General features: G+C 43.7%; 1 protein-coding gene across 1 annotated transcript; it reads right to left on the bottom strand.

Moving 5' to 3' along the window:
• Window positions 1-167: 167 nt before the first annotated feature.
• Window positions 168-21,183, bottom strand: tfpia (tissue factor pathway inhibitor a). The gene is made up of 7 exons (XM_067227754.1): window positions 21,060-21,183; window positions 8,170-8,373; window positions 4,244-4,420; window positions 3,030-3,101; window positions 2,329-2,382; window positions 1,739-1,933; window positions 168-1,351 (listed from the first exon to the last, which is right to left on the bottom strand). Exons 1-7 carry the CDS (start codon window positions 21,169-21,171, stop codon window positions 1,290-1,292), a joined length of 876 nt encoding a protein of 291 aa, XP_067083855.1. The 5' UTR covers window positions 21,172-21,183; the 3' UTR covers window positions 168-1,289.
• Between the last annotated feature and the right edge of the window lie 4,352 nt (window positions 21,184-25,535).

Below are 25,535 nucleotides of genomic sequence, written 5' to 3'. Positions count from 1 at the left end.
CAAACCATTACTTCCTGTTACATCACACACAACAGCTGAGCAGTTACCCCACTTCAGGGATGTTCATGTCGAACAAGCCATTAAATCACCTTTCTGCCAAACTGTCCTTCAGGGAATCGACCAATGTTTAAATGTCCCAGAATTAAATAACTCAAACCACGTTTTTTCAGATTATTATTTTTATTATGAATACAGAGAGATTACAGCAGCGTGAATCTGTAGCCTACTGTAAATGTACAAAAGATAGCCATTGACACGCTACTTTATCATTTGGAATATGGATGAGTATGGTGTCATACAAAATGTCCGTCATATTCCACAAAAGTGACGGCAAAATGCATTTCCCATTTCTTACATTTTCAATTCATCAAAACCCAGAATAGAACATGATTTTCAATTGTCTATGTCGTTTTTCCTTTTAGAATTCTCGACACACATTCCCCATCTCCCAAACATTGAATAAAAATGTAATGGCAACATGTTCGGTCCTATGTTTCATGAGATGGAATAAAAGACCCCAAAAATCCATAGATTCGGGTCAAGTTCAATGAACTAATGTCCTTATCATAGAAACCTTGAGCCTGTTTAATGTTACATTTATTGTAATTAATGTTTGTATAATCCATCTAATCACAACGTCTCAATGCGAAATGGACTCAAGTACAATACTGCCCTCCCGCGTTCTATTTGTGTATGTGGGTGTAAGAGAGTCGGTAGTTACCACTAATAGCAACTGAAACAAATTAAAATACAGTTCAATGTCAGAGACAACTAGACAAATATAAATACTTGGTAGGCTATTTATTTTGCCTCATAACACAAAATTTAACCTTCCAACAACGTCTGTAAATCTGCATGTATAAAACTTCACCTTGATAATAAAAGGCATGACACAGAGTACAGTCTAGCCTATTGCTAATGCTAATAAGGAATATATAATATATTTGGCAATAGTATTAAACAAAATGATTATCATGCAGAAAAACTTATTTGATTAAATGTTAAGATGTGACACAAGATTAAGTGCTTTGTGTCGGGTTATTTTAATGCATTTCTCATCTTAGCAAAGTTGTCTTTGAAGGTCAGAATCGCATAAAATGTTTATTTCTCAACAACAACAAAAATATACATATAGCCAAGAATTTGTGTACCAAACACAGCATTTATATGTGTATTACTTTTAAGCAAGTTTACACTGTTGCATGATCAGATACTGTACAACAGTGAGATATTCAACATAAATAGAAGTGGACTTAAAGTAGTGTATGATTTAAGAGGAAGTCCTGAGTTCAGACAGACCTGAACAGGAGGTTGGTGTTTTTCTTCCTGATGCGAATGGTCTTCCAACTCTCTGAAAGGACATGCAGCCTTTTAAGTCAATGTTGTCTATCACAGCGGAACATTACAAATCCATAAACCTGACTACTATAGCATGAAACATAACACATACCTGACTACTATAGCATGAAACATAACACATACCTGACTACTATAGCATGAAACATAACACATACCTGACTACTATAGCATGAAACATGACACAAATACATGATCACAATCTTCATTGTTCATAAACATCAAGTTGTAAATCCTTTGAAATCACGAGTCAGATGGCTTTTTAAATGGACCTTGGACGTTTCGGCAATTAAAGAAAGCAGCAGACGGCGTTAAGGCATAACGTTGTGACAAAGCGAAGTCTACCTCCCCTTAATGTGGTACACATCAACAGGAAACTCACCCTTCACTCCCTTCATATTCATGCAGGTCCTCACACAGTGCCTCTTCAGGACAAAGTTGTTCTTGTTGCCGCCACAGCCGCTGTAGCGGAACATCTGACACCTTCTGGTCTCGGGGTTGTAGGCAAACCTCTTCTCCAGCCCGTCACAGGAGCCCTTGTCTACGTGACGCAGGCACACATCCGGAGGGCTGAAGTCTGGGAGTCACAGTCAGTCGAGGATGGGTCACTCACAAATATTGCTGCAGGTACATTTTCAATCTCACCAATATATTTGTATGAACATGAAATCACTTAATTGGTTGGTCAAACTGGTAAATCGACTATTGCTTCTCATCACCACATCTTTTATTCATTTAACTGTTGTGAAAAGTAAAGATAACACTGTACGAAACTCAAGGAGTAAATATGGGGTGACTGGAGTAAAGGTTTGGAAAAAGTTTGAAAAAGAAATTGGGGAAAAAACGTTAAACGTTGTCGTGCGTAAACTGTCAAAATAGGTTTTCATAAGTTGAAAAAATATTGTAGAACAAATGACCACAAAGTAATATTTGCAGCCAGTTACCTGACGTGTGTAAACACTTGGTTCTTACCAATGGCTTGGGGACTGCTTGGCAATGTTTGGGCTTCACTTAGAGAAGATTCACCTGGAAAGAGATTCAATATTTATTGAAACCATATTGAAAGACGACTGATACAAAATATGAATTGTTTAACAATAATACAGAATTATACACCCTCCTGCCTCTAGCCCCTCCTGCCTCTAGCCTCTCCCGCCTCTAGCCCCTCCCGCCTCTAGCCCCTCCCGCCTGTAGACCCTCCCGCCTGTAGACCCTCCCGCCTGTAGACCCTCCCGCCTGTAGACGCTCCCGCCTCTAGCCCCTCCCGCCTCTAGCCCCTCCCGCCTCTAGACCCTCCCGCCTCTAGACCCTCCCGCCTCTAGTCCCTCCCGCCTCTAGACCCTCCTGCCTTCAGTGCTTCCAGCCTCTTCCAGGCCTCCTAATGATCTGAGGAGGAGAATCTGACAGCAGATCAACTCTCACACTGAGTGTGTGCTTAATCACCCCAAGAGCCTTGCATCCACACCCTACTGGCCCTGTCAATCAGGCCCAATCTGCTCTCTGATGCATGGTGGGAAAATACACGCTACTTCATCAAACAAACTTGCACAGAGTTTGTCTTCAGATGGCGGTGTAGGATAACACGTCATGATTTGTGAAGATTGTGTGTTTCAGCGTGGATTACAATGAGATAATATCTCTGAGGATGAGCGCCTGTGAGTATCTGATCTCACCGGTTACTCTGAGCGGTTGCACGGCAGGCTTGCTGGTGGGGTCATGAACTTTGGTGGCATCACTGGTGTTTCCTAACAACAAAGCAGGAGGTCAGGTTATGGATATTAAGGATATTGTGGGGTCACTCAGAAACGGTGTGGTCCCAACAGGAAAATATTATTTTCCACAGCTGTCCACTAGCTGAACCATGCACTCAATCATGCACTGTTTTGCACTATTTAATGAGTACTATGAACGATTTAATCTGTATCACTATTTTCACTAAAATGTTACTATTTGAGCTTCTGGTTAGACGCTACCTGCGTTTCATTGGTTCTGTGCTTATGTATAAATTGAATCTAGTCTAATCTAATGTGTTAGTCAGGTGGCTGAGCGGTTAGGGAAGCGGGCTAGTAATCCGAAGGTTGCCAGTTCGATTCCCGGTCATGCCAACTGACGTTGTGTCCTTAGGCAAGGCACTTCACCCTAATTGCCTCGGGGAGAATGTCCCCGTACTTACTGTAAGTCGCTCTGGATAAGAGCGTCTGCTAAATGACTAAATGTAAATGTAAATATGCAGCTGCAAAGAAATAAATCTGTCTTTAAAACATATCTTTAGGACAGAAGGTGAGAGTTAAGATTACTAATAAATAACGACAGAATAATTACTTTGGGGTTTTCAATACTATCTGACACTCCTTGTCTGTTTAGATTTCAATCTAGTAGATATGCCGGTTATCGGTCACAGTAGAGCAACCCCATTACTTTACTACAAACTCATTTAAATGACTTTCAAGTTGAGCCTATGTCAAAAATAATGCCTGTTGCTTAAAAAAAGATTTAAAAAAAGATTTAAATTCAAGATTAAAGTGGAATGTAATTTTATGGCTGGCAAAAATCCATCAACAGGCAATTTCTAACTTATATTGAATTTGTCACAGTTTTAAAATGAGTTATCTCCTATTTGCAGTCAAGCAATCCAATTAATATTTGGGCCTTCAGAGAGATCAGGCCATTTAAAAGCCCACAACAAACTTTTCAGACATCTGAAATCATTAACATAATGATTTAAAACCAGGAAGTACTTCAGTGAAACATGCAGTGTTCTCTAAATTTAGAACTTGACTGATCAAATAAAAACGTTATTACTCCACATAAAATATTTAACTGGCACTTCTTCGACTAGCGCGCTGTCTGCCCGTGTGGTTTTCTCATGACAGGGTTGTTTCCTCACCTGTGTCCTGGCATCTTGCCTGACACTCTTTCAAGCTCCTGAAGTTGTTGGCGTTGCCGAAGCATCCTCCGTAGAAGAACTTCCGGCACTCCTGGCTCTGGCTGTCAAATAAGAAGCGTGTCAACAGTCCTCTGCAGGGGCCAGGAGCCTCCTCCAGGTGACACGGGCTCTTGTCAGCTGCAGACACCCGGAGAGGAGGAGGGAGAGGAGGAGAGAAAAGCAGCTTTTACATCCAACCTCCCAGCCCCTGGGACTGGCTAGAGGTCGGTTATACGGGTTATGTGGGCATAGCAAATTCTAAATGAAAATCGAAGACGAGAATGTTTAAATGTTCTTATAATATCAAGGAACTTAAAAAGTCAATAAAAGGATGTAAATGTCATGAAGGAAGTCCGTTGCGGTGCTTGAGTAGGTGGTGGGGCGGCATTAAGAATGGATGTCAATCAAACTGAAAACCTTGGTATCCTGCGACTTAACGTAGATCAAAATGTGCTGAATAAACCCAGCGGGTCTGTAGAGGCAAACAGGGAGGGAGCAGAGGAAGGAGGGCTGGAGCAGGACAGAGATGGAGACATGCTGAGCTGACACGAGGACTAGATGGTCAACGACATGGAGGCACCGACATGTAGATGGAAAAGAAAAACCACCAGGAAGTGCGACATGAGGTGGGAGAGCTATGTGATGGGGAGTGATAGAGAGAGATGGGGATTGTGTGTGTGTGAGAGAGAGGCAGAGAGCCAGACTGAGAGAACCAGCACGTCCAGAATATCACTGAAGTCACAGCAGATTGTTTGCTATTACATTTACATTTATTCATTTACATTTAGATGGACGAGTCAGAGCAGATCCACTTGGGCTGAAGATCCCACCATGCTTTATCTTCATCCAGGTCGACACACTCTTACTTTGTAAGACCTTGCATGTACTTCAGCTCATAAATACTCCCATGGCTTGAATGCTAATCATAAACTGGGTTAACATTTTACATCAGAGATCAGTTCATCGTGTTATGTGGTTTCTATAATTTAGTGTTTTATCTATCCCGGTTTAGTCTGGGTATCAGATACTGTAAGAAATCAGCATTTTGTAGTCACCAGTTTGGAGTCTTTGACTGCAGCTGTTCACATATCACAGCCACCAGACTCCCTATCAATGACCGCTGAAAATTATTTCATTAACTTACTGATTAAAACATCCCATGGTGATTAATTAGAGTTTCACTTCCAGGCCTCAGTGACTTCTTGTGAGCTATGGGACTTGGGCCAAAGCCACACACACACACTTTGAACCAGCTCGGCGATTGATTCAATGTCTTCTCATCTACAGGACGTATCGCCCTGCTACAGACCCTGGAGCCTGTCCAGGCCATGCAGCAGAGACTGTTCCCCTCATGTTGTACCTGTTCACACTTTCATACCAAGTTTTTGATTAAAATGTCAGTCAAGGGTCAGGTCAGTCTTTTTGGGAGACACATCTGGCCTTGAAGAACAATTACTTTTTAAAAGCATCAGAATCAAGGATGTGTATATGTGGAATTATATGAGGGTTTATTTGCATTGTTAGTTTAATTTAAATCTGAGATTTGTCATATACATTCATAGGGTTGTAACTGATCTGGAGGTGGAAGAAGCAGTTTTTTGAGGATGAATTACTGACCACTCTCTCAATGACGGCATGGGAGGCGTATCCCTTTGTCTCACAAGGATATGGCTGCTTGCCAACTATAATTTTTTGTCAGTTCCTCAGGGGGAGTGTTGGTAATTTGGACAGTATTAAATCATCAACAGAACGTCCTACACATACCTAGTGCATCACCAGTCTTTTACATTTCCACCAACAGGTGCTACTTTGCAATTGGCCACTAGATGGAGACCTTTGTTTTCCATCACTCCAGCTTAGTGTCAATGTTACTGGAGTAACAATGCTTTCTGTTCTTATAAAATACATTTAAATTGGCCTTAAAACTGAAATCTAGCATGCCACTCCAACACTCAGACATTCTGCACTCTCTTAATCTCTTTTATTCCACAGGTTCCCTGTCAGGAAGACCTCACGGTCTGCACCAACATGTGACCAGTGGGCAGCCATTTGCATGATTTACACAGCAATGTCAAAAAAGGTTAAGGGTCTTTCACAGCTGGTGGGTTAAGCTGTGATGAGACTTAAATGTCGGGCGGACACTGTGATTACACTTCTAAACTGGCAGGGCTGTTGAAACGCTCGACGCAGACAGCAAAGGGACAAATGAATCTCAGATCCACAGTCTTAGGGTTTCGTGCCACAAGACTTCCCACACATCCACTCCCCAATCCCTCAACCTTCGTCATCCAGACTCCTCATGGTGCAGAACGGAGCACCAGCGTTGGCATATTGTTCCCTCTGACAGATCAGTCATAGTTCCTTATTCTAAGCGAGCTACAGACAGCAGGAAGGGGAGGGAGGCAGAGGGCTGGGAGGGTGACTGTACTCTGCAGTCTTCCTTTCTGTTGTGATGCGGTTCTGCTTGTCCTCTCCCAGCAGGCCACAGAGGGCAGGGGACCTCTGACACAATAACCTGAACCGCCAGTGGTGACGAGGCTTTCTCTAAAGTTTAAACCATGAAAGCTGTAAACCCTAACCCGTCGTGTGATTCCCAGGCTTTGCTGAGTCAGGCAGCTTATTTTCTCTCAGGGCAATTCTAGGATTTTTTTAAAGAATGCAGGCAGAATTTTTCTTTAAATGCTATTTACAGAAACTAATAATTATCGTTTTCGTTTCTTCACAAACTAGTTTTTCAAAACCAGAGATGGTAGAATTCTATTCCTGGTATCTTTTAGTTTTAAGAGTGGTGAGGACGATGGTGTCATGTGTGAGGATCACCTGAGCTTGTGTGTTTTGTCAAGTCCTTTTTTTCGAGGAGCAGATTAACTCACTGTGTGATGAATAATACAAACGGAGCTACCTCATCATGATGGATCTTTAGATTAAAGCAGCACGCCTCAGGATGAGAATACACCCATGATTCTTGTCGTCCAGCTGAATAATGCATATTGTGTCGTTTGGCACACAATGAGGCGGATGATGGCGGAGATTACTCCACACCGACAGAGAGTTTCCTTTGACCAAACATGTCATCCTAACACAATAGAAACATATCTGTTTTCTTGTCGGTAATATCCGGGGACATCTATTCAAGGAATTATGGCATGCCACTACATCTCCTATGGTAGAAGCCTAACCAGACACAAATATCAGAATAATTATTAAAATGTTTTATATTTTGGCCCCCAACTAATGTGGTAGTAGGAAACTGATGTATTTGTTCTTGTGGCATACTTCACTGCACCTTCTCATTGTGTTAATTTATCCCTGTAGACTCACACAAAAATACATAAATAATAATATATTTGCCTGTTGAACAGAATCCACTAAAATGTCCCGTTTTGTAATTTGTCATCCAGTTCCACCCAATGAAACCATGAAACCATGAATGCGTGGAAGGGGATTTTCACAGTGAACTCGACCCAGAACAATACCAGCACTCCCTCCCAGCCAGGCAACAGCTCATTAAACTATCTGGGCCAATGCTCGTATACTGGCAACTCCCTACAACCATTCATTCGATCCAGCAACTCATTTGGGCAGATTAGGTCATTTCTTTGTAATGTATTGGCTCACAGATTGCACCTTATCAGTTGCAATAAAAAACATGGGAGTGTTTGTTTGAAAATGCTGGATGTAGAAACTATATGACCAGGCACCTGTGCAACAGGGAACATTTTATCATTAAAAAGCAGCGAAGAAAATCTTTTCAACCCTATTCCTGCTGTGTAGCTGTAGAAGCTCCTTGTGTTCGGAGAACAGCACAGAAGGTCACCAGACAACAGAGGAGCAGTTTGGTCTTCTGACCTGCAGAGGTGACGCAGCAGACGCTGGGACAGGCTCACCTGACACGTAGCAGGTTTCTTCGCACGCCTCCAGGCTCTCAAAGTTGTTTGCGTTGCCTTTGCAGCCCCCGTACTCGAACGACTCGCAGCGCCCTGTGTCGATGTCGAAGTAAAACCGTTCCTTTCTTGCCTTGCAGGGTCCTTCGTCCTCCTTGAAGGCACACACCTCGCTGAAGATGAAGAGCTCGGGTTGTGAGCCTTCCGCTGGGGGGAGAGAGCCAGAGTTAGCATTATGTTCACGGTCCTCATCAAAACTGTTTGGGACAATTTAGGTCAGGGCTGAGCTCTAACCTGGGGCTTTAGGAAGGTGAAAACAGCTTTCTGCTATTTCTACCCACGATCTTAATGGTTTAAAACTCCATGCTTTCAATAGGCCCAGGGGGCTGTACAAACAGCTTGCTATTGCAGTCTGGCTGGAATCTCCTCAACAACAATCCAAAGGATGTCATTTGGGATTTTCATTAACAAAGTTTTAATAACTGTTGTTCAAGACCACACAGTTAGTGTTAGAGACAATGGATCAGAAAATGTATCAAACGGCAAGAATGAAACCAATTTCATGCATACCACTATGATACAATATTTTGCATAGATAACTTAAAGCTATACATATACTATATAGTAAAAAAAAAAACAGCCTGCTTAGAGACAAGAAACGGGTATATATAATGTCTGATCATTCATAATTACTAATATGGTCATGTATGTAGGTTTGCTGAAACTCACATTGCACATACTTGAGCTGAGAGCTGTACAATAATGTACCTTTGAGGTAACGAGTGTGTTAAGAGACCACGCCACGGGCATTGATCTTACTTCAACAAAACCTCTCCTGTCAAGATATCACCATATCCCACTGGAGCTGAGCCCGCTCTCTCCTGCTGTGTTGCGGGCAGTTTGATTGTCGCACGCCCACTGTGACAGTAGTTACTTTCGAGCCCCTTGAGGATGATGTGAACTCTGTCAGAGGAGACCAGAGCAGATGGTTGTGCTGGTGAGTGACAGCACCTCCTCTCTCCTTTAGAAGAGGAGCATCGGTTAACCTTCAACATCCTGCTGTTTATTGGCTTAGAGAAAGACATGGCTTCCAATCCCTGTCAAGCTAGTTACGCCTATCACCCTCGCGATGTGTTGGCAGTGTGTGACTTGGTGATCATTTCTGGCTTCTATTGGTCACATTTCCAACTTCTAATCATCCAACATAACAGGGTTTTATCTAAAACAAATTCAGTTTTGTGATAATATCTAGCAAAGTTTAATCATCATCAAGTAAACTGGGTTCAGACTGGTAACTAAAGGATCGACGTGTCCACTGACTGCTGCTGGAACATGACGTTAGTGCAATAAACTGCCCACAGTTACAAATTGGCACCAAGTCACCCCACCGTCCTGCCACAACCCTGCCCTTCTCCTGCCCCGTCCCCACTGTTCTGCCCCTGCACCTACTCCTGCCCCCTCCCCACTGTTCTGCCCCTGCCCCCTCCCCACTGTTCTGCCCCTGCACCTTCTCCTGCCCCCTCCCCACTGTTCTGCCCCTGCCCCCTCCCCACTGTTCTGCCCCTGTCCCCTCCCCACTGTTCTGCCCCTGCACCTTCTCCTGCCCCCTCCCCACTGTTCTGCCCCTGCACCTACTCCTGCCCCCTCCCCACTGTTCTGCCCCTGCCCCCTCCCCACTGTTCTGCCCCTGCCCCCTCCCCACTGTTCTGCCCCTGCCCCCTCCCCACTGTTCTGCCCCTGCCCTGCCCCATCAGATCCCCCTAACAACCACTGCCTCCACACCAGCATTGATGACATTGTTTCTGTTTCCTCTCCCATGGGCCCTCCTCCCACTCCTGACCAGAGAGGGAACACTAATAAAACACTCCTGGCAAACTGAATATCCGCACGTCTGCTTTGCTTTCACTGGAGAGATTACATTTTTTCCGAGCGTGGCCCCTGATATTTTTATTTACATTCCTCAGCCCGGGCAGATAAGCAGAGAAATCTTCAGCCTTTCAGGAGGGGATATTACGCCGAAGGCAGGACAAATACAGCATATTAGGATGTCAGTATTGATTTCCCCTCTCTACAGAGGCCAGAAGAATAATAATAACTAATGTGTTCCGCGATCACTCACGTCCAAAATTCAGGCCAATATGAATCTTCCAAAAACAAATGTTCCAAAGACAACAACAGTCTCCAACTGAATTCAGGAGATCAAAGGATTTCCAGGGGGCTTGAACAAACTGATCCTAGTGAAAATATTTCCTCTGGTAGAAAACTGAAATCCTTGTCCCCAAAACCATACCCACCCTCATTAAAGAGCAACAACTTGGAGGATAACCTCACAGTACAGTTGCTCAACTGTAACTCTGTCCCTCTCTCAATGATGTTCATTGCACAAAACTTAGGTCAACAACTTTAAATATTCCAGTCGTTATGTCAAATAAAAATTTTATGGACACGTGTACAGATGGATGTTAAATAAGAGAAAAACACCAGCCCCATTTCCGATGTAAACACCCCCTCTAAAAGGAAATCTTCATCACATCATAAAAGTAGGCTAGAATACTACTTATGCTCTGCATATAAATGAGTGTCATCTATTGCTGCACACAAAAACCACAATGAATCAACACAAACTTGGTTGACGCCAACCAATGGATCAGCATTTTGAAGCTTAAACCCAAAAAAATGTACCATGCTCTGCTTGGCCTGGAAAAGACTGGTGACACATTTGAGGTGTCAACATGTCCCGTGGCAGCTGTTCTGCTGCATGCAGGACCCCGTTAGGTGTGTTCTCTGTCCAAATGAGTCAACATAGTTAACACAGTGAATCATTCCTAGCCTGGTGAGGTGATCAAGCGGTGAAGTTAGATTATTTGTTGGCAACTCATGAGCCCACAGTTAATTGAGCATGACTGTACGTTAGAAGATAACATTTTGATCATTGTCAAAGGATATGGTCAGTAAAGGTGTGGATCTTCCTTGAGACACTAAAGCAAAGGGCACATTATTTCTGGCTGTGTAAATACAGTGTAAAACCTGTCAGAGTTAATCACATCCGAGCCTCGAGGACAGTGGACAAAGGGCTGACTTTGACTCACAGCCAAGTGAAAAGGGCCATGCTCCAACTTGACTCATGTGCGGTTCTTATTATGTCAACCTTTATGGCTAACAGATACGGGCTTGCATGGGCTTGGTTACCACGGACACATTAGCTGGCATGGAGGAAGAGAGGGAGTGAGATGAAGGAAAACATTAGCACATGAGCACAGAGTTCGGTGTTGATCCACATTTTGTTTTCCTGCTCTTCCATTCAGTGTGATACTGTCTGGTTCCTCTTGTCTCCAAGAGAGTGAAATCACACACCATTCAACATGTAGCTATATCACACAGGGAGGAGAGGAAGGAATGAAGTGACAGCATGCGGGTCACAGTCTGGAGAGACAAGAACCGCAGACTAATGATGTGCTCAGAAATCCAAGTAGACGACCATTCAAACTGGACTTGATGGGAACAGTGCGTTGCATTAGGAGATCAAAGCTTATCTCAAGTACCTCATGAAACTCTTCTCATGCCGGATCAAAGGGGTTTGGTTGACAGAAGAGGCTTTGTTGTAACACAGAAAATACTGTTGTCCGTTAGTCGCAACTGATGAGACCACACTGATGAGTTGTTGATAGATGTGGCTAAATACAAATAAGCTTTCACAGACAGCTTAAAAAGCTCAATCAAACCTCTTGGTGCACAGAAATGGACCACATAAGAATATTTACCTCTGCATCTGTTTACTCCAACAACGTTTAGTATCCCAGACTGATCCAGAAATAATGGAAATGACCTCTAGACCTCTAGCATCTAGTGAAGCTATCTGTTACAGTGTGTTTTTTCTGCAGCGTTTTTCTCTCTCTAGTTTTATCCTACTTCCTGGAAGTGTAACCACAGCCCTGCCTAATTATCTAAAAGTTTGGAAGGGGGGTCATGCATTTTTTATCAGTGGGCAGACAGTGGTCAGACATAGAGGGATGCAATAACAGATGCACTAAGTGTTGCTGCTTCACTCGATAACTCTCCCAGACTCATTAGTGTGGGTCGTGCCTGACTCTGTATTCCTGCTGGTCTGTCTTCACCTCTGAAGCTTTCACTCTTCCCTCTCATGGCTTTGGCAAGTAATAAATCAAACTTCCTCTCTCTGCTGTTTGTTGCCACAGCTTCCCTCTCCAAGATCTTCCTGCTAATCTCTGCTGTCTGGGGAACATCAGAGGTGACAGTCTCCCACCCAGACTCTTCCACTGAAATCTGCACTCCTCAACTCTCTCTCCCTCTCTCCCTCCCTCTCTCTCCCAACCCTACCCATCCCCCCACCCCCAACTCCCCATGACTGGTCCTATCTATTTGTGGCCTACAGATATCCCAGATGAGCCTAACCTTGTTCTTTTTCTCCCCCCAGTTTCCTCCGATAACAAACCAGCAGTGTGACAGGATAACAGTGCTGACGTCCAATTGTCCTGTCCAAGCTTCATCGAACCCAGTAATCCTGCCCCCTTCCAATTAGATACCTAACACGGGCTGATGTTGAAAACATCTCAGATTTTCAAGTGCTTTTCCTATGCTGTGACAAGGATGGTAATAACAAAAATTACTTGATAAAAATTATTAAAGTGATAAATACATGTGAATTGAAGAGGCATTCACATAATATACATTTTCATCAATGACTTTTTGTAACTTCCACCCCTCACACAGTTGCAGTACAGTGGTGAGTTTGATGCCCCAGCATCCTGCTTGAGCGGGGCAGTACAGTGGTGAGTTTGATGCCCCAGCATTCTGCTTGAGCGGGGCAGTACAGTGGTGAGTTTGATGCCCCAGCATTCTGCTTGAACGGGGCAGTACAGTGGTGAGTTTGATGCCCCAGCATTCTGCTTCAGCAGGGCAGATCTGCTCTCCAGTTTCCACATGCCTACAAGACATCTGCTGCCATCGTTTAACACGCAGATTACAACCGTTTCAAAGCATTGATTCTCTCCGTCCAGGTTTATCAAACACACTTGTGTGAGAACAATTAGTAGCTGGCCCTTTAATGGAAAGAAATCTGCCTCCATCCTGATGAAGCACATGGCACCAGTTGATGTGGACATCAGGCTGCCATAAGTTGTGCAGGGCTGCAGGGTGAAGGCAGCTACACACCATCTGCCATCTTCAGAACCCCCCCCCCCCCACACACACACACACACACACACGCCACACACACAAGCCACACACACACACACACGCCACACACACACAAGCCAAGTGAGTAATTCATGGCAGGGCTGCCGGTGAAAACCAGTGAATCACATCGAGGGGAATTATCCTGGCTTTAACCGTCTCCCACATGGAAAATCAATGCACTTTGTTAAGAAGAACACACTAATGGAGGATATGGGAGTCATAGACCACCAACAGAATGTCATTACTGCAGTATGATTAGACATCTCGTCCAATGACCTGTTTGACAAATGGCCCCAGTCTGAGAAACAAGCTTACCGTTGTTCATTTCATATGTACAACGCCTCATGTTATCAACTAGATACAATACACAGGACAGCTACAGATTACTTTTTAGTTACATATTCATTATTTTTTCACAATGTTTGGTAATAACTACACTGACAACTATAATAATCATGTAGACTTTGCAGTTACCATGCCAAATACTATGTTCTGTCCTCTAGACAAGAGATCATTGTTAGGCATCATGCATCCCAACATGCACCTCAAACCCCCTCAGCAGCCTCCCAGTGCAGTGACCTGATAGTGCTCGTGTTTGGGAAAAGCTCCTACCGTTGCCAAGTTCAACAACACGATTAATCTCCTGGGAGCATTTCGTTTGAATGATTCATGTCTGTTCATGTCTGTGTCCACACAAAAACGTAGTAGATTATGAGCTATGAAAGTCTGACACGTACAACCATTATTAAATAATTACAAATCATAGAATTTGGCCAGTTCCTGATTTTCCTTCCTTGAAGTACACTTACATAAGGAGTGGCCAACAGTGGACATTTGATTCTTTGGGTTTCTGTTGTTATTGTAAACAGTATGGAAGAAAACACACTATAAAGCCATAAACTACATCATAAAAACTCCATACAAGGGTTCTGTCATTTATCACCGAGACAGGGGACTCTCAAGGCCACTAAGCAGTTGCTGGTCCTAAATACACGAGACGATAAATACATGCTTCAATGTTTTTCGCTTTCCAAGTGTCTTCTCCAAGTGATTGTAAGTATACTGTAGGATCAATGGAAGATAGGAATATAGATAGTCGGGGTGAGGCTCCATCAGGAGTCTGTGTAAATGTCACGCCTGCTCCAATCCACACAATAGATGCGCTCTCGATGAAATGAGAAGATCAATATGGACTCCTTTGCCTGCAATGCAGGTTATCGTTCAAACAAAACAAATGAGATAAAAGGGAACACTCTTATCGTGGCAGGGCAAGTCCACCGCAAACCTAGGTGGGACTGTCCTAGTTGCTCAGAAACACGTGTGTCTAAACATTCTAGATGTGAGAGATAGATTCAGAGTACTGGGGGGTAGAATCCTCTTGAGCTGTGGAGGTCCAGCAGGATCAGGTGTTGCCTCAACATCACAACATGCTGTTCCCATATGGTGTTCATGTTCCTGCATGTATCTTACCTACATACACAAACACACTTGCCAACCCTTCGAACTGGCAACCTTCTGATTACTAGCCCGCTTCCCTCACCGCTCAGCCACCTGACTCCCTTTTGACAATATGACAATATAGCAGGGTTTCACCCTGTAAACAGTGTTACACAGCCTTCTTTACTGTAATTATTCTGTGTTGAAAGGTGGATTCATGTAATGGAAGCATAGACTAATCTTCAGGGTAATTTCTATCTCCATAATTGACTGTCTTGATTTTTGACGGCACAACATATGTTGAAATAGACTTCCTCACGAACCAGAGGATGACACAAAATTGCTGGAGGAGCTTCTGTGTCGCTGTTTCCAACTCAATTACTTCCTCGTAACCTACTGTGAGCGAGAGACCTCGTAACCTACTGTGAGCGAGAGACCTCGTAACCTACTGTGAGCGAGAGACCTCGTAGCCTACTGTGAGCGAGAGACCTCGTAACCTACTGTGCGCGAGAGACAAAAAGGCATCCGACATGACGGACTGAAGATCTTGGTGGAGAATGAAGCTTCAATCAGAACTAAATAACCCAGGCTTCCATCGCCATTATAGGGCACTGAGCATGACAGGAAGGGAGAGGATGATAGGACAGTTCTAACAGACAGAAGACCAAGGCCAGAGGAATTCTCAGACGACTACTCTCACAAACTGAACATGTTTCTTTAATTCTTTGATCCAATGTAATACTCTTACAGTCCTTTCATTAGATGGTACATTGTTACTCTAAACTCAAGCACTGCCTCAGTTCTGTTGATGAAATGAGGGCACCACACAGTGGAAACGGCTAATCTCTCCGTTTTTTCTCCCTCTTTTTGTTGGAGCATGAGCTTGAGCAAGCTCCGACTCAGAAACAACCATCTGTCTTTTCCACACCTTCTGAACACTTTGTCCTCTCAACAACCCAGTGAGAGCAAAACCCACGATTGCCCAACATCTTGTGATTTTTCTCTGCCGTTTTCTTCCTTGTGTGAGTCCTGATCTTTTATCTCATGCGGATAATCGGAGCTTGGCAGAATGTCAGGTGGATTTTATCTCCAATATTGAAAAGGCATGTGTCTCAACCGATCTCACAATCCTGCCAGTGAATTGAGCTATTGCTATTGACCTGGTTTGGGTCTCTTTATTTCTGTCAAGCTCTGACTTGTTCACCTGTGGAGACTCAGGGAGAAATCATCTGGGAAGATTTAGTATGTAGTATACCAATCCACAAGGAACACACTTTCCACTGTAAAATGATGCCAGATTAAAAAACATCACAATGATTGCATTCATTGCATTAGAAACACTAAATGTATACCTTTTAATACATTTGACAAATGTGTTGCTTTATATAAATCAGTATTGCAATGGAATTCTACTTGTACTAGTCAGTACACTGTTTAATTTTTCAATTCATTTTCACATGGTTAAGCACAAACTGCTCCAGTAAATACTGAACCATTGACTGTGGTGGTTAAGATAATGTTGCACGTAATATCCGGAACGTATTACTGTACATTTCCAGCAAAACATTCTGAAAGAATTGTGAGTGTAACATACCATCGACCAGCACTCTTTATCTACATCCTGAAAGACGTGACATTTTCTTGAAAACATAAGAACTGACTAACAGACTAAAACGTATATCTTGCATGGATGTATTATCATGTAAAGAACATGATTTCCTGAAATGCTTTTCTCCTACTAGAATATTCCCTCCTCCAATCCTTTACTGTTCTGGATGAGACAGAGGAAGTTAGACCATAACCACCCTGCCTACAAACACCACTATCATCTTATCTTGGAAGGGCACGTCTTTTATGACTCATCTATTGAAGAAATGGCACATTAAATATTGACTTAAGTTGAGTTAATGGTTGCCGTTGCAGGGTATATTGTGCTAAATGCACTGGCATGTGTTACTCATGTGTTAATTTTTGTAGATTGTGCCTCGTTTGCCATCCCGTTTCACACAATCCAAACCCAAGCCAGCATCACCACATCAACCGAAAATGACAACTTCCTCCTTCCAAGTCCCTGACCCTGCAGCCAAGTTGTTGATTCTATGAAAGATACTGACCAGACACAGCCAACAGAAAGCAACCCGCCGTGTTACTAAACAGTTTTCATTTCAATTCAACATTGCGGCAACAGTCCCTTTTACTCTTACAAGGAAATCGATTCAAATCCACAAACCTTTCAATTTGAGTTTGAATCAAAAGCAGAAAACAACTTGTTTATCTGTGTGTGTATGCGTGTGTCACAGGTATTCATCTGGAAAGTGAAGACAATGAATTAGGTGTGTATCCCCTCACCACATATAGAAAGGGGAGAGTTTGAAGTACACCCATTTCTCCAGGTGACAGTGGCCTGGACGCAGGGATTAACCTGTGTGTGAAGCTCCAGCCAGTGCATTAGTCATCTCGCTCCTGTGTCAAGCACCGCTGGTCAGGTGTTTTTTCACTTTTCAGCAGTGGAAACCATTACTGATCTACAATAGTCTGGTCTGCAGTCATTCTTATATCAAAACATTTGAATCAAAATCTCTCAATAGTGTCTGTGTCATGCTAATTATATGGGATGTACAGAGTTGTAATCAAAGTCATTTACAAAGCATGTCTGGAAGAATTCACATTTGTGCCGTAATTGTTGTTTAAAAGTACAAGAAAGGCAGTTTAAAATCTCAGTCTGAAATTGTAGGTTATTCATGAGTCTAGTTGACATGGCGTTGTTACCGCCAAAGCACAAACTATCTTTTTTCAAAGTACTGTTACAAACACCCACCTATTTACTAAACAATATCTTAATATAAAAAGTGTACTACAGCTGAAGTGTGTGATTGAGCTTATTGTGCGTCTGACACACGGGGTGGATAAGTTGCTGCCCCGCGGCCGTGAGGACCAGAACAATGGCACGCTAAGACACCATATCGATGGCAGTCCTTAAGCAGACGTGAACAGTTAGTGCTGCAGGGCTCACAGCCAGGAACCCAACCCAGGGACCACGACAACACTGAGATGACTTTGAACTGATTGGAGATTGAAGTGGACACTGTCTTATTAAAAAAAAATATGCTTGAACTTTGGCAAAGCTTTGAAAACTCACATCAACTGATCCTACCCAGGAGACACCTGTCTGATGCCATGTTGAATCTCAATGACCAAGCTTTTCAGCCGACTCACAACAGGATTAAAACTCTGTCTGGTCGAACAGAATCAGAGTTCATTAAATTCATATTCCTTCTCAAGAATTCTAATTAAAATAATCATTCCTTTTTGTGTATGGCCTGAGGTTTTAGTGTAAATGGCCATATCAAAATACTAATTAAATTTCCCTGCAAATTAATGAGACTGTTTATACTTTTCCCCTTCACTGGACCATTAGAGTGGCCTTGGAGTGCCCATCTATTTCACGAACGATACTGAGGTTTAATTTTTAACAGGCCAAGCAATTGCCCGTAAAACACCTAAATGATATGCAATTCATACTGTAAACCAACTCTGATACTTACCCTTTTTGGGTAAATAATCTAAGGTCACCAGTCTTAGCTATTAAGATGTTAACAGCCTGGATATGAGGAGATAATGAGAGGCAATATGAGCTGCTGATCTTGAGGCTGCTGAATGCCTTGTGTGGTGGGGAGCATGTATCAGATCACTGGTTGACTTGTATACACAACAAAACAAGACTATTCATACTAGTAAAATGGTTATTAAATGATTGTTCTATTTTATTAACTACATTACAGTTGGAAGGGAGTTGTTGTCAGTGTGGACAGTCCCTGACGTGGACTGTAGAAGTGCTGTCCCTGACGTGGACTGTAGTAGTGCTGTCCCTGACGTGGACTGTAGTAGTGCTGTCCCTGACTGTAGTAGTGCTGTCCCTGACATGGACTGTAGTAGTGCTGTTCCTGACGTGGACTGTAGAAATGCTGTCCCTGACTGTAGTAGTGCTTTCTCTGACTGTAGTAGTGCTGTCCCTGACGTGGACTGTAGTAGTGCTGTCCCTGACGTGGACTGTAGAAGTGTTGTCCCTGACGTGGACTGTAGAAGTGCTGTCCCTGACGTGGACGGTAGTAGTGCTGTCCCTGACTGTAGAAGTGCTGTCCCTGACTGTAGTAGTGCTGTCCCTGATGTGGACTGTAGTAGTGCTGTCCCTTGCTGTCCATGACTGTAGTAGTGCTGTCCCTGATTGTAGTAGTGCTGTTCCTGATGTGGACTGTGGTAGTGCTGTCCCTGACTGTAGTAGTGTTGTCCCTGACGTGGACTGTAGTAGTGCTGTCCCTGACTGTAGAAGTGCAGTCCCTGACATGGACTGTAGTAGTGCTGTCCCTGACGTGGACTGTAGAAATGCTGTCCCTGACTGTAGTAGTGCTTTCTCTGACTGTAGTGCTGTCCCTGACGTGGACTGTAGTAGTGCTGTCCCTGATTGTAGAAGTGCTGTCCCTGACTGTAGTAGTGCTGTCCCTGACGTGGACTGTAGTAGTGCTGTCCCTGACTGTAGTAGTGCTGTCCCTGATGTGGACTGTAGTAGTGCTGTCCCTTGCTGTCCATGACTGTACTAGTGCTGTCCCTGATTGTAGAAGTGCTGTCCCTGATTCTAGAAGTGCTGTCCCTGACTGTAGTAGTGCTGTCCCTGACGTGGACCGTAGTACTGCTGTCCCTTGCTGTCCCTGACTGTAGAAGTGCTGTCCCTGACTGTAGTAGTGCTGTCCCTGACTGTAGAAGTGCTGTCCCTGACTGTAGTAGTGCTGTCCCTGACGTGGACTGTAGTAGTGCTGTCCCTTGCTGTCCCTGACTGTAGTAGTGCTGTCCCTGACTGTAGTAACCAACCGTCTCTGAATTGCTCCTCCCAAGGTTTCTTCCATTTTTTCTCCTGCAGTGAGTTTTTCTGGGAGTTTTTCCTTGTCTTCCTTGAGGGTTTAGGTTGGTTGAGGGGCAGTTCTATTGGCGTATGTGAAGCCCTCTGTGACATGCTTGCGTGTAAAAAGGGCTATACAAATACATTTTTATTTGATGTAGTAGTGCTGTCCCTGACGTGGACTGTAGTAGTGCTGTCCCTGACGTGGACTGTAGAAGTGCTGTCCCTGACTGTAGAAGTGCTGTCCCTGACGTGGACTGCGTACACAGTGTCGGGATATACCGTTTAACTTTGTCTGTGGGGACTGTTCCAAACTGTCACGTCCAACAAACTCAAAATAATTAGATTTCCTGGTAGATTACGTCGTACTGTAGAAAGCTGAAGCCCATTTTCCCTCATAGTGAGTTCCTCTGCTGAACAGAGGTTATTCAGCACACAGATCTGGGCTCAGTCATTGTCAATAACAAGTCTAGACATCGCTGTGTTTTCCTGTGGTTTGCTGCCTGGCATTCACTCTTGTACAACCTCAGAGTTCTGCAGCAATAAACTCATTCAGCCCAGGAGGAACACTGAGAAGTGCCTGGACTTTGGCCCAGACGTCACTATGATGTCTCATCTAGCTAAGCACTGAACAGTGACCGACAGTAACAGGCAGAAGTTCGCCGCAAGAAAACTAGGTTTTTCGGAAAGGTGACCTGTGTATACAGACTTTCTACACAATAACTTAATTCTGTCTTGGTTCAACTTAGTGAGAACGTGGCTTCCCAGTGGAGTATTCCCAGTGATTCAGTTGTGCTAAAGACATTTTGCACTGGGAGCCTAGGTTTTTATTTTCTCCCTGCAGTACGACTATGCCTAGACTACACTCACTTCTATATCATAGACCATGCTACCATATATCCAAGCCAGGATATGGTAAGAAAGAAATGTCTGGGACATATACTTCAGGTTTCTACTTTAAATGTGATCTACCCCTAAGTTTAAGATTAATTCTCCACAGAAAAATTCTGTCCATCAGAAAATTGTTCTGTTTTATTTTCAGTTTCACATCGTCAAATGGATTGGAGCGATATATTGTTCAACAATCAACGTTAATATAATATAAACATTGCGTTGTTGGCAATTAAAAATCGCACACAAAAAAACTAAATCGATATCAAACTGTATAAAAATGAAACTGAAGTAAACCTAAAATACATATGTAAAGATTATTGTCATATGCAGTATTCAAGGCATCATGTCTTTGGCGAAACATAAATTACTCAAGAGTTTTACGACAAAGCAAGTACATTACGATGCTGCGACTTTAGAATTAGTGCACCAGACTTTAACTCGTACCTCACAAAAACAAATGTACTTATCTTACCTTTTGAAGAATCCCTATGGCAAGTTACTAAATCGACACATGAAATTAAAACAATGCACACAATCCACAATTGATCCTTGAAAGCCATGCTGTGCCTGCGGTCCAGGGCCATGTCAAGTTGTAATGAAAACTTCACGTCAACTTTTTTTAAAGGCTGTGGATGTCGTTACTTATCCCACGCACTTCCGGCTGATAACATGAGTTATTTTTCAATTAATAGCCATTTTCTCGAACTGAGTCGAGACATTTTATGCCTAGTGTTTTAATTTTTCCAGGAACGTATATCAAATGTACTCAAAAAACGTCCATATCCATCGTTGCCCAATTAAATTATACACAGAACCAAGACAACTGCCCTTCAACTACTATGACGAGGGAAGCTGAAGATGTCCTGACAGAACAAAGTGCTATGATATCAGTCCCACATCTTATGGAGACAACTCTTTTGAGATTATTTTTGAGCCCCATCAATGGTAAGAAAGCATTCAGTTCTACCTTTCTTAATGTCTTATATCTGCACCTCATCTCGCCTTCTCCCCCCGTCTCTCTGTCTCTCCCCAGTCTCTCCCCCTGTCTTTCTTTTTCTTTCTCTCGCTCTCTCTCTCTTTTTCCCTTCTCTCTTTCTCTCGCCCTCTCTCTTTCTAACTTTGTGTCTTTATCCAGGTATTTTGTGACCTGATGAGTTGTGGCAAACCTACCCTCACGGTGGCATCCTATCTGCTCCTCCTACACCTTAATCTGGCACATTTCATCTCACTGCCATGAAATATTCACATCTGCAGCACATTACGAGTTGGACTTTTGGCAGGAACTCCATCTCTGTCTGTTCAGTTTAGGGAGCCTGTACCTGACTGTTAGTGTTAAGGGAGACTTCAGACAAGAAACATGGATTGTGGAAGATGTTGAAAATCTTGTATTTACTATGTGTGAGATTTGAGCACCGTGCTTAGCTATTTGTTTCCGGAAATCCCAGAGGGAAATGGAGCGTTTAATTATCGACACGTGTTACTAAGATAAACCTGAAAGCACAGAATTAGAACATAAAAGCACAGAATTTGAAAAAATAAACAGAATTCATAAGATTTCTTTTTTTAAACACAGTACGTATGTGTAATGCTGTTACGGATGACATTACATGGACATGACTCTCCTCTCCTTTCACTGCGTGTAGTCAGTACTTCAATGTTTACCAGATTCTTAAACATGAGTATCTGTACTTCTACTTGAGTGAAGGATGTGTGTACTTTTGCCATCTCTGCAAGAGACAGTCATGTCACTAGCGGGGATAGCTTCAAGACCTTTGCTGTGTTTTCCCTCCCTTTTTATAAAAAGAAAAAACACAAAAAACCTAAACCTATTATTACTATGATGCTCCCTTATACCTTATATTAGAAATCCTTTATCTACTTATATCTCATTGATTCGATTTAATGGATGTATGATTGGAACACCTCACCTTATTTATTTGATTTGTCTCCTGTCCTACACAACCAACACAACCACCTGCCTTCCGTTCAGCCGCCGCACGCCCGCTCAGCCCGCTCTGCCTGCACGCTCTGCCTGCCCACTCTGCCTGCCCACTCGGCCCGCTCTGCCTGCACGCTCTGCCTGCCCGCTCTGCCTGCCCGCTCTGCCTTCCCACTCTGCCTGCCCGCTCTGCCTGCCCGCCCTGCCCGCTCTGCCTGCCCGCTCTGCCTGCCCGCTCTGCCTGCCCGCTCTGCCTACCCGCTCTGCCTGCCCGCTCTGCCTGCCCGCCCTGCCCGCTCTGCCTGCCCGCTCTGCCTGCCCGCTCTGCCTACCCGCTCTGCCTGCCCGCTCTGCCTGCCCGCTCTGCCTGCCCGCTCTGCCTACCCGCTCTGCCTGCCCGCTCTGCCTACCCGCTCTGCCTGCCCGCTCTGCCTACCCGCTCTGCCTTCCCACTCTGCCTGCCCGCTCTGCCTGCCCGCCCTGCCCGCTCTGCCTGCCCGCTCTGCCTGCCCGCTCTGCACGCTCTGCCTGCCCGCTCTGCCTACCCGCTCTGCCTTCCCGCTCTGCCTGCCCGCTCTGCCTGCCCACTCTGCACGCTCTGCCTTCCCGCTCTGCTGGGTTAATCTGAAAATCTTGTAATGCCTTCATCACTGTAAGACTCTCTAGCAGTAAACCCTGCTTAAGAATGCTCGACAAGCGGTCTGTTTTGTGATTTGATGTCATAACCGCACCTTATTACTCACTGTACAACATTCTTTAGCTTGGTAACCACTACAGAGGACAAGGACATCATCGTTGACTCAGATGTTTGTTTTCAGGTCATCTGGCACACTTATGATGCATCGACACCTATAAACTGTTAAACCAATCCCACATGTCAGACCCATACCAGTGTGTTAACACCAAATTGCAGCTGACCCACTGTAACAATATTTACTTTGTCATTATTGGATGCGTAAACACTAGAAATGGGATTGGTCTTCAAGTGTGTTTCGTAAGAGTAAGAACACTGATATTGTAAAACGGACTTCAAATGTCAATATGTTTGTTTGTAATTTTATTTTGCTTATACTGAAGATTGTTTATATGGATTTATGTAGCAGGCAAGTTTATACAATGGTAAATGTGCTACAGTTTAAACATGGTGTTATTCACATTATTGATCTCCATGGGTGGAAGAGGTGATGATCCTGTGAGAAGGTCTGCAGTCATTAAGGTGTTTTTTGTTCTCAACAAAGGTCTCAAGTACCTTAGGCTAAGAACTAATGTGCCCGAAAGCTCTTTATACTGTGCTCCTAATCATCTTGTGATCCTCGTATGTGTGTGTGTGTGTGTTTGTGTGTGTGTGTTTGTGTGTGTGTGTGTGTGTGTGTAAGAGAGGGAGAAATGAAAGAGCCATAATGGGTGTAAGTGTGTGTGTGTGTGTGAGGTGAAAGTGTGTTGACTCAGAAGACACATGTGTCTGCATCATTGCTCAGGTTGTAGGAATGTGATCCAGACTGAGAGAGACAGAGTCTGGAGAAGGGAGGGAAAAAGCTCACACTCACATGGAATTTCCTGTGACCCAATTTTCCCACGGTCCGATAACTCCTAATTCACCATTGTGTGGAATGGCATTTCATACGGTAGTATCACAATAAATCTGTTCTCTGGTGATACATGCACCTCATTACTATAATGCAAACAGTGAGGGACTTTTAGGAAACGTTCATGAAATGTTGTCTTACATAATAAGTTACTGTAGGTACAGATATTCCAAGGATTGCTTTTGAATGGCACCTTATTGTAAAGTCTAGTTATTTTAAGGTTCAAAGTTTTAATTGTATTACCTATCTGATTATCTGATGTGACATTTCCCTTAATCACCCTGATCCTCACTACAGATTCCTTGTCTCTACAAACCTGATCTTGATATAAGCTTTGGGGTTTTGACAACAAGCCTTATTCTCCACCCTCTCTAGTCTGATTGTGTCCCAAGGGGGCTAATCCACAATGACTCAGATGAGGAGCTTTTTCAATCCCAGACCCACGCCTCGTCTCCGTGACGCCTCTGATCAGGCTCCAACTGACTATTAGCCTCGCTCTTTTGCCTCATCTCGGTTCTTGGCCGACTCCATCACCCCATAATGAGAAGAAGAGATGAAGCCATTATGAAGGAGCGTCTCCAGATTAGCGATGCAGTGAGGGATGTCTGTGATGACCCGACCTCTCCTCTCCTCCTCGCACCGGGGGGATTCAACCCTGCCGTTTGGTCAAAGGTATGAAGGATAGGGATGAGACGAGGTGACGTGAGATGCAACAGGATCGGATTCAGTCTATTCTAGTCATCTAAGCGTGTTCAAATTGACACAATCAGTATATTATGTGTCACAACCTCTTGAGTCATTACCTCAACGTCTGATTGTTAGGATGAGAAAACCTCCCCTTTCTTCATACAGGACCCCTGGAGCAGTTTTTAAACATTCTCCACTTTCATGGAGATTTTGAGCGTTTCTACACAGTTCTTGGGATTTAAGCAGTATATATTAAATGTTTTATCCAGACTTCAAATGGCATTAATGCATAAAATACTTTACAAAACTCCCATTGCTCTCTATAAAGGTAACTGCAATTAATTGTTGTGCACTGGCAACCTCCTGGTGCTATATTTGAAATGGCCTCCTTTGGATTTGCAATCTCTGTCAAGGAGCTGAGAGCTGGATATATGACTGGGAAAAGAAACAGTTTCACCTCTGGGCAAAATATCACCAGCAGTTGCTTGGAAACCGGGGAGGAATCCCATTTTGTCAGGGATTATGAACTGTCAAGTTCCATCCAAATGTAAGCTTCTGTGAACAAGGCCACATCCAGCTAGCCTCCAGCCCCCAAGATCAGCCAGACATGCATCTTTCCTCGGATGATGCTCTTAACAGCCGTCTAAGATCAGAGAGATGCGATCCAGAGTCTGGTGCCTTCAGGGCATCACAGGTGTACTTTGTTGTTGTCACTTGTCATATGGATAGTCAACGT

The sequence above is a fragment of the Osmerus mordax genome, chromosome 2, assembly GCF_038355195.1.
Source record: "Osmerus mordax isolate fOsmMor3 chromosome 2, fOsmMor3.pri, whole genome shotgun sequence".
In the NCBI taxonomy this organism is placed as follows: domain Eukaryota; kingdom Metazoa; phylum Chordata; class Actinopteri; order Osmeriformes; family Osmeridae; genus Osmerus; species Osmerus mordax.
The sequence above is the reverse complement of the archived record's forward strand: the minus strand, read 5'-3'. Positions and strand labels throughout refer to the sequence as shown.

Excerpts from the sequence above, each read along its gene's own strand:
- tfpia (XM_067227754.1), bottom strand. The coding sequence starts at position 21,171 with ATGGCCCTGGACCGCAGGCACAGCATGGCTTTCAAGGATCAATTGTGG. Across the intron at positions 2,383-3,029 it reads GCAACCGCTCAGAGTAACCG|GTGAATCTTCTCTAAGTGAA; the intron begins GTGAGATCAGAT and ends ATCTCTTTCCAG. Across the intron at positions 1,934-2,328 it reads AAGCAGTCCCCAAGCCATTG|ACTTCAGCCCTCCGGATGTG; the intron begins GTAAGAACCAAG and ends TGTGACTCCCAG.